The sequence below is a fragment of the Neltuma alba genome, unplaced genomic scaffold (genome assembly GCF_004799145.2).
Source record: "Neltuma alba isolate B1F8T4 unplaced genomic scaffold, ASM479914v2 tig00006256_pilon, whole genome shotgun sequence".
Taxonomy (NCBI): domain Eukaryota; kingdom Viridiplantae; phylum Streptophyta; class Magnoliopsida; order Fabales; family Fabaceae; genus Neltuma; species Neltuma alba.
This window is the reverse complement of record NW_021634405.1, coordinates 44,777-54,576: the sequence shown is the minus strand read 5'-3', so window position 1 is coordinate 54,576 and position 9,800 is coordinate 44,777. Positions and strand designations below refer to the sequence as shown.

General features: G+C 35.2%; 1 protein-coding gene and 1 pseudogene across 1 annotated transcript; both read right to left on the bottom strand.

Moving 5' to 3' along the window:
- Nucleotides 1-332: 332 nt before the first annotated feature.
- Nucleotides 333-5,358, bottom strand: LOC114749984 (suppressor protein of bem1/bed5 double mutants-like; annotated as a pseudogene).
- Nucleotides 5,359-5,415: 57 nt separating this feature from the next.
- Nucleotides 5,416-9,380, bottom strand: LOC114749983 (G-type lectin S-receptor-like serine/threonine-protein kinase SD1-13). Its single transcript, XM_028938530.1, has 7 exons — nt 8,087-9,380; nt 7,077-7,187; nt 6,677-6,831; nt 6,387-6,594; nt 5,880-6,074; nt 5,607-5,757; nt 5,416-5,499 (listed from the first exon to the last, which is right to left on the bottom strand). The coding sequence occupies exons 1-6, from the start codon at nt 9,378-9,380 to the stop codon at nt 5,675-5,677; spliced, it is 2,046 nt and encodes a 681-aa protein (XP_028794363.1). The 3' UTR covers nt 5,416-5,499; nt 5,607-5,674.
- Between the last annotated feature and the right edge of the window lie 420 nt (nt 9,381-9,800).

Here is a 9,800-nt window from a genome sequence, read left to right as displayed (position 1 = left end):
ATTTTAATTTCATTTGGGGCAATGCTTTCTACTTTGAAGCCTAACAAGATCAAACTATTAAATGCGTTTAAAGGCTCACATGCACAAACAACCAGAAGATATATCTCAAGCTTACTTTTCATTTCTCATCATGAGTCTTGAGCAGTGATGGTGTCTTGGAACTGCCCTCCAAGCATAGGCCTCAAAATGACAATGTCTTGCTTTAATAAAAGTTAATCCGATGATATCATAGAAGGATATCAACTGAAAGACATATAACTAGGTTTTATTTTTACGGTAAACCATTCTCCTACTAAAAGTTGCTCCAACTGAAATTCATTTAAGTGATATTTCTACCGCGAACCTCGTTCTCCGTACAGCTCATTCCACTGCTTCAACTCATGCATAATTAACCCGTGAGCATCAAAACTCACAGGAATCTGTGGGCAAATTTAAGATTTAGATTCTTTTACTTGTGTCATTGATAAATGAGTAAGCTTTTTCAAGGGCAATGAAGAAAGGACATCCAACAAATATATGATCTCTTGTAGCAATCTCAGGCTTACCTAATAATTTAGGCAGGTTAGACTATGGGCTGAAATCTTAACCTGTTGTAAGTATTTTCTCACAACGGTGCAAGAGAGAGAAAACTAAAAAGTTACTCCTCCGGTTCTAAATATGAGACCCATTTTATATTGTAAATTATACTATAAAATGGGTCTTATATTTAGAACCAGAGGAGTACCAAAATCAATAGACTAAGGACATGTGTTAGTCGAATATTCAATCAAGATCAAATGGTATTATTAATGAACACTAAGAGCATAACCAGCCCTATATTATTTACACAAACATCCATTTATAGCAAGTATTTTCCCACAATGGTTGAAGAGAAGTAAAAGAAAACGTATAGGCCTTAATTAAGCAAAGATCACAGTCATCAATATAAATTGTGAGGGGTTTTAAGTTAACCCTACCTGATTCTTAGCCTGAATCATGTCTTCGATGTTTATAGGCCTCAAAGTAATTACTGGCTCTTCTTTGTCTTCCTTAGCACTTGAAGCAACTTCTGGGCTTTGGCCTTCCGCATCTTTCTTATTCTTGTCCTAAATTAAGACAAAATTTTATGTTGGCTTAGTCAGCTTAAAGATAATGATTAAGTTGAGAAGGTGAGGTGAAATGATGTTTTAAGTCAAGGAAATTACTCTCTCTTTTGTATCCTCTTTGGCACTTGAAGCAGCTTTTGAGTTTTAGCCTTCAGCGTTTTCTTTATTCTTCTCCTTAAATAAGAAAAATTTTATGCTAATCGGCTAAAGGATGATAATTAGAATGAGAGGGCACATTGACATGGTGTAACAGCCAACATCGTCAAGTTTGGTTAGCAATATTACCAAAGCCTTCAACGTCTCCTGTTTTATTAGCTCCCCAACAGGTCGATAAGCAGCAGCATGCACAAATTCTATTCAAAAGAAATTAAGTGTCACGAGATGATAACCAAATATTGTAAGCAGTAAAGTAGAATCACAGTATGAAAAGGAAAGACAAAACTAAAAAACCTTGAGGTCGCTTCCAGTATATCCCTCTGTCATGACTGCAATCTCCTTCAAGTCTAAATTTTCAGTATTTTCCCTACTTAGCAGAGTTTTCAAGATAATCTCCCTAGTCTCAACTGATGGAAGACCAACCTTGATTCTGCTCAACATTGAAAGTCATGAAGATATCAATCCCAAAATCGAAACAATGTGGATTCAAAAATTGAATTATTCAACAATGTTACTAAGAGATTAAGCTAGAATTAATTTTCCAAGGGATGCTTTATAGAGTGTCTACAGCTTACTCATGCAAAATTGAAACTGAGACTTAATTATCCATGCAAGAAACAAATTGGACAAGCACAAATCAAGGACTCATAAAACTAAGAATGGTTAGAGATTAGAAGTTTTACCTGAAGTTTTGGGAAAAAATAGAAAGTACCCCGGAGCGCGTCACTGGTATGTTATGTGTAACGTCTTGATCATTTGAAGGCTAAAAATTTAACTTATTGAAAACTAATCTTTCTGTTTCCTTATGAGTACTTAACTACTAATAAGGTTCATGCTCAAATCGCCTTATGATTGCATCATCAAGGTCGAATGGCCTATTGGTTGCAGCAAGAACCAGAATCCATCCCAGTGGGTCATGAATTCATTCTTAATCCTCCTCGTAGCCTCTTGCTCTCCACACCTTGCTCGACACCCGAGCAAGCTATCAACCTCATCAATGAAAATGATAGTCAGAGAAACCATGGCAGCTAGAGAGAACAGAGCTCGGACATGCTTCTCAGATTCTCCAAACCACTTTGATGTGATGGTAGACATGGAGACATTGATGAAACAAGCTCCTGCTTCATTTGCAATTGCCTTTGCAAGCATTGTTTTTCCAGTACCTGGAGGTCCAAAAAGCAATATACCTCGACAAGGCTTAAGAAGCCCACTTTTGAAGAGCTCTGGCCTTCAAAATGGAAGCATGACTAGCTCTTGTAGTGATTCCTTAATTTCTTCCAGTGCACCAATATCTGAGAATGTGACATGTCTCTCATTCCCGGGGATAAGTTCTTCTCTTATATGCTTCTCATGCTGATTGTCGGGACGAACTTCCTGCCGGCACAAAATTAAACCAAAATTGAAATACCAGAATGAAGTAACCACGTACAATGTTGGTTAAGCGCTCCTTTCATGCATAATTGCACTCTCAACTAGCTGAGTCCTATTGCATAAATTTAGAATATTAGTCTTTCGTCATCCATGTAATCTTTTTTTATTCTTTGGAAGATATTGTCCTGATCTATTTTGCTCTCACTCGTGAGTGTGAATGTAAACGTACCTTCTTTCCACTAGTTTCTTGCTTCTTTCCACTAGTCTCTTGCTTCTTTCCCTTGTCACTGCTTTTCTTTTTGCGAAACAAATCCAAACCATGGCACAAACTGTGAAATCCCAAGATTAGCCACTAGAACATGTTTTCCTTGAACAAATAAACAACCGGTCCACATTCTTACCTCTCAGATGATATAACAAGCTTTTGATTCCGATATTCTAGATCCTGGTATTCATCAAGTAGTAAGATATTGCACATAACACAATTTCTTTGATATGTTTACTTAGTATCCTTGTGTCTTCATGGCTGATTGAATTCAAGTCTCTACATTCAACATCATTTTCTGCTAGTACATCAGCAATGTGGTTTCTATTATCTCGAGACCTAATTGTTTTCTTGTTCTCTTCCAGCTGGGCTTTCCATTCTTCAAGATCATTTTCATCTTCTGGTGGCTTGATCTTAATGATGTAAGGGAATAATGCTGTGAGCCTTTCATCAACTTTTGAACATTTATTCTCTTTGTGAGACGGCACAACCCATGGTGGGAGATTTCCTATAGTCACAGGCAACACAACTGTTGTATTAACAAATAATATTATCACTTTAGAGAACACGGATTAATATATATTTTGTCCCACTTGGCCATAATTCTTTTTAAATTTCAAAACACAATTTTAAAACAAATGCATTAGACTCCTACATTGATCATTTAATGAATAAAAAGATGATAAACATATGTTTAGGGTTCTCAAATAAAACATTGGTCTTTATTTTTCTGCTTTTCCAAACTAACTCTGGTTTTTAGTTGTTTACTGATATTCTCAATTCATTACCAAATGAAGCTTTATGATGAAATAGAACACACACACACACACACATATCTCACTTTTTCAGCAAATAATTTTGTTAATAGTTCCATTTTCCTTATGCATCTGGTCTTCAAATAATATTCGGATACAAATTTTGCATGCCTTACCAGGTTTTTCGGTTTGGACCGCGATCTTGGAACGAAGCATCAACACTGGCCCTGGAAGTTCCTCCCGCATATCATTAAACAAATTATACAGTTGCTCTGATTAGAGGAAAATCTTGTCAACATCCCTGATGTGCAAGATGATGGAACTCTTTTTTGACATAGAAACCAATACCTGGAAGAATCATATTCATCCTGCTAGTTAGCTAGAAACAATTATTCAGAAATTCTCTTTTCTTCTTGAGGCCATGATGATGACAGTACCTTAGAAAGCAACTGCATAAAGAGTTTTTCATTGCTACACAAGCTACTTTTCTGCTTAGCTGTGGATGATGTGGTAGAGCCACCTTAGCATAATGGAGTCAGCTAACAGTCAAAATTGACTTTGCTAACAAGTGGGGTGATGTTGCTACATTTTCGTAACTTGAAGGACAATATTGCTCCAAAAAAAAAAAACTTTTAGATACCCAAAGCTTCTGAGCAAAAATTTTGGGGTCAAAATTAGACCTTGTCCCTTAAAAATTTGACTATCATTTGTTTCTTATCTATACGCCCAAAGGGAGTATTTGTTATCAAATGTAATTCACCCATAAACATATGAGCTTTCAAAAGCCGCAAGTTACTTCAGGGAGCTAGCTCATTTTTCTTACAAAATAATCTTCTGTCCAACATCAGACAATTTGTTTTTGTGATATGAACATGTATTGAAAATTGCAAAATGGTTGCTATACGTACATGCATTCAGAAAGTTTAAATCCTAACCAAAAATATCATAAAAAAGGTCCAATCAAAGCAAAATAATCTGTATATTGTATTATCCTTTAATAACTTCCCATCAAAATGTGATTTCCTTACTATGGCTTTTTCTATGTAATAAAACTTGCATACCCACTAATAATAAACCGTTTTTCCAAACTCACCTGAAAGCAACCATAGTAGCTATATCTTACACAATTTAAGTTACTTGGGCGCATTTTAATAAGCACGTTCCTAGGATTAAGAAGGATCTAATTCTCAAAGGTGTATGAATAGAGAGATAACGATCGTAAACAACACATCATCACATCTTGCATTTATTTACACTTTAGCATTCAAACGAGGGAACATGAATGACCACAAATATTCATTCAATACATTATATATATATATATATATATATATATGGGCTGTTGGGTACCACCCACGTTAGATGGTTTTCCCTGCAGTCTCTGGTCCGAAAGAAAAAAAAAACATAATATATATTGAAGTTTTTGGACAAACAAGGTACAAATTTCTTGGAGAAGAAAAGTTTAGAGTTTCCTTCTTGATCTCAGTATATATCAAATGAGTAAACATATTTTACATCGTTCACATGAAACAGAAACATCACAAATCCTTGATCTTTATCTTCCCTCAAATTTTGAGAATGTTAAACTATTGATGGAACCAAACTCATCATTATCATAAGTTTTCCTTGTAGTACAGGGCATGGATTGTCTGAGGATAAATGCTGGTTGGCTTGGAGGAGGAATATCCATATTCTCACTTTGAAGCATTGACATGACACATGCCATAGTTGGTCTGTCTTTTGCAAGTTCTTGTACACATAGAAGACCTATATGTACGCACCTCAATATATCCTTATGAAACCTTGGGTGATATATATGTGGATCTATTAGAGGTGTAATATTGGCATCCATCCATAATTTCCATGCCTACAAATTAAGAACAAAAATTGTCAAGGGTTAAACTTTAATTAATTTGATGTTACATTCAATAGCACAAGGCATTTTAGTGTTTTTCCAAGAAAGAAGAGGCTTACCAATCCTAAAAGTGTAAAAGATTCTGCGTCTTCATTGAAGTTAGTGTTTTTTCTTCCACTAATAATTTCTAGTAGTAGAACACCAAAGCTAAAATTATCAGATTTCTCTGAATAGAGTCCTTCGGTTGCATATTCGGGAGAAATGTAGCCACTACAATTAAACACTACACTTTTGAGCTCTCAATATGCTATTACTTTTGTTATAATAGGAAAGAAAATGAAGCACTTACTATGTTCCAACAATTCTTTCAGTATTTGCATGATCTGCATTACCTTTATAAAGTTTAGCCATTCCAAAATCTGATATTTTTGGATTCATCTTTTCATCTAATAATATGTTACTTGCTTTCAAATCTCTATGTATAATTTTTAATCTTGAATCTCTGTGAAGATAAAGTAACCCCCTAGCTATTCCCTCAATTATGTTGAAGCGCTTCCCCCAATCGAATACATTTTGGTGCTTTGGATCTGCAAAACATACAAGTGATGAGGCAAAAGTTCATAATAAGACTTTTCATTGCCCTCCTACAATATGATAGAAAATGATGGTAGTATTTGGCATGCTAGCTGACCATTATATGTTTGTGACTTGTTAACTACTTGTACCGTAACTATTACTCTACAAGACACTTATGTACTTGGAAACAAGGGAAGCACTTCTAGAAATGTCAACAAAGTAATAACATCTTGTAAAATGAGCTGAAGTATCTAAACTCGTATTTCTTTAGACATTGAAATATTCAATTTATTCATAATGAAGCATGGAAGATGTGCACTAACCGAAGATATATAAATCCAAACTTTTGTTTGGCATGTATTCATAAACCAATATTTCTTGTTCTTCAACGCAATAGCCAAGAAGTTTAACAAGGTTTCGGTGTTGAAGCCCAGAAATCAGCTCCACTTCATTTATAAATTCTTCCATACCCTGTCTAGACAATTTTGATAGTCTTTTTACAGCTATTTCTTTCCCATCTTCCAACCTTCCCTGAAATAAAATGATTATAAAAAGCTAATTTCTTATGAACTGAAGCATGATAATAAATTTTAAATGGAAGAATGAAAATAACCTGGTAAACTGGACCGAAACCACCCTGTCCAAGTTTATTTGCTGTGTCAAAGTTGTTTGTTGCAGTTGCCAGCTTTGTGTAATCAAACAATAATAGCTCTGGAATATGGACTTGCTTCAAAGTCATACTCCTATTGTCATGAGTCTGCGTTTCTCCTGTGTTTAACACATTTTTTCCCATTTCATTTCCTCAAAAAACGTATATTGTCAATATAATACCAGGTTGCTAGAGCAATGAGTTAACTACATGAAGTTGTCACATATTCTCTATCAAAATGACGAAACACAAATGTTTGAGAATTTGTCCAAGATTATATAGTTAACATTGAATCCCATCAAAATAATTAAAAACAAGATCACTGAACCCTTGAATGAACTTTCAAAGTAAAGGTGAAAATAACCTTTTCTCTTTGAGCGTTTTTTCCACAAGAAATATGCAGATGCAGTAATGAGAATTGTTCCTACCAAAACTGCTATTATAATGGGTTTCGTTATTTTCCTCCTGCCAGTGCCTGTTTCAAGGAAAAGAAGAAAGTTCAGAGAGCTTTCATTTTCTGACAATAAGTTCAAAAGATGCCAAATATATTGTCATCCGATCCAAAGACGTTAACATGTATAATAAAATAAAATAAAGCTCCCAAGTTTTTATCATAATATTGAACTCATTTAGCAGTAGGCACCACACTACTTGCATTGACTTCTTGAAAGAAAATTGCCCCACATACATCTAATGAGAGCTTAAGATCAATATAGATTGAAAATAAACAATGAAGTAACATCATTCACAAGGATATATAATATGATATATTACCTTTGATTCTTAATATAAGACCAAATTAATTAATTTGGAGAGATTAATGAAGTTACTAAATTATTTAATTATAGCGCATGTTACATGATTTTTCTAAAATATTTACGTGTATCATTAAGTTATATATCAATTTATAAGTAGGATAAATTAATTTTGAGAAAAATGATAAATATATACTTATATCCGTTTGGTATGAGGGAAATGGAAGGGATATGAGGGGAGAAAAAATTTCAAAGAGCCCAATTTAAAAAAGGAAAGAAGCAAAGTTTTACAATTTTAATAAAAAAATATGTGAGACAAAAGAGCAATAAAAATTAATTAAACCACGCTTCTTCAATTTTATAAATCGAGCTTATTAATTTTTTTTTTCCCTTGCTTGCCAACCATTTACCTCATACCAAAATAGGGTAAAGCAATTTTAGCAATTTTCTTAGTCTTTCCAAATTAATTAATTAACTGGGTCTTAATAATATTAAGGAGAGGATGTAGTAATGTATAAGCAGCCAAATAGCAAGATAGATCATGGTTAGATGAAGTTTAAAGTGGTGCCAGATCTTACATGAGTGTACTGTAGAGGTTTCTTGAAATAAAAATACATACCTAGTTCTGAGTAGGCTAAACGTATGTAAAAGTCGAGTCCTCCATATGAGAAGCTTTGTATGTCAACTAAATCTGCAGTCCAAATCATACAGCCAAGGTTTCTTTCAAAGGCATAAGCTTTACAAGAGCAATTCTTGAGGCATGAAGTTTGACAGTCTGCAGCAGGATGCCCATCATAAGTAGCTAACACCTGAGCATCATCTGGAATTTTCACACTCTTCACCATAAAAAACCCATCTATTTTGCTATCTTGAGAATCATTTGTGCTTCTTTCACACTGAAGTGCTACTCTTCTCACACACCCACTGGTCCAATTCTGCCTTGCCCATTCTTCTTTGCTCTTTGGTTCAAAGCCCCTCAGGCAGCTACAGATTGGGGAGCTCTGCGAATCGCAAATCCCAAATTGGCCACATTTGCCATAAACATCACACTCTGAAGATCGTAATGACCTCACAAGTTCCCATGTATGTGTCTGGGAATTCCAACGTCTTCGCTCTAATTGACCTTGAGGAACCAAAGTATAAGCCACGGTAAAATTGTGCATATATAAAGACAACCTAGAACTGTCTTCGTCTTCTTCCATCAGAATCCCATCTTTTGGGTTACGTGAAATTAGCCTGGCTATCCCAAGAAAGTCGAAGCCGTTCCAAGGACCACTGCGCCATCTAGGACGAGTTCCTTCCCTCAGGAATATTTCAGTCACATTTCCGATTTCAAGAGCAAAAGAAAATCTTCCATCAGATGGATCAGATGGACTTTTCCATGATGTAAGTTTCACTGTCTTGCCTGTTTTTCTGTAAGCAATCAATTTCATGCCTTGTAATAATGTATTACTAGGATGTAGGAAGCTTTGCCACATATATGCTCGTGGACTTCCATCTGCAAGGACGAGGTTGCCAGAATCTAGGAGTTGAGCTCTGGAATTTGATGCAATATGGGAGACATTTGTTGACCAAACAACCTGCTTTTGCCCATCCAAAACGACAAGATTGCCATTTTCTGATATTGTGAGAATCCCAGAAGAATCTGGTATTGGGTTGTTTTTGTTAGCAACCCAAACAATAGAGGATTTGGACATGTACCAAATTCCCACGTAACGATTGGTGGAATTTTGAGGACTGAAGAATCCCAACGTGAACATGTCATTCCTTGAGCTTATTGTTTGAGGTTCTTGGATCAACGCAGAAGATGTAATGGAATCCAAGGCACAGACCGTAAGAGTAGAAGAGAACGAACATGCAATGAATAAAGCAAGTAAAGACCAAGCTTTTTTGTCGAATCCCATAAAGAACATGATTATTATCCAAAATTGAGGAAGAAAATGGGTTACGGAGTGGTGTGAAGGATGATAGCCCATATAATATATTGTATATAGAACTATTTAGTTTCACTTAGACTGTGACTTTAGTGGAGGAGGAAAAGATATCGGCAAAAATGTGGAATTTTCGCCGGTCTATTGAGACGGCTGGACCACCTTTTCCGTCGCATTGTGCAATTATTCAGTCTTCTCATTAATCGGTCCTCAATCCTATGAACAAGTTGTGAACTATAGAACTTTGACGAATACCTTATCAGTACTGTGATTTTCTCAATTAAGTTGATCTGCGCCACACATATTTAAAAACAGAAGTTATTGAAGAAAAACAAGTTCAGTCTTTTTCACAACCCAACTATTACCAAATCATGTTCCAATTTTTTATTAAAAAATAACACT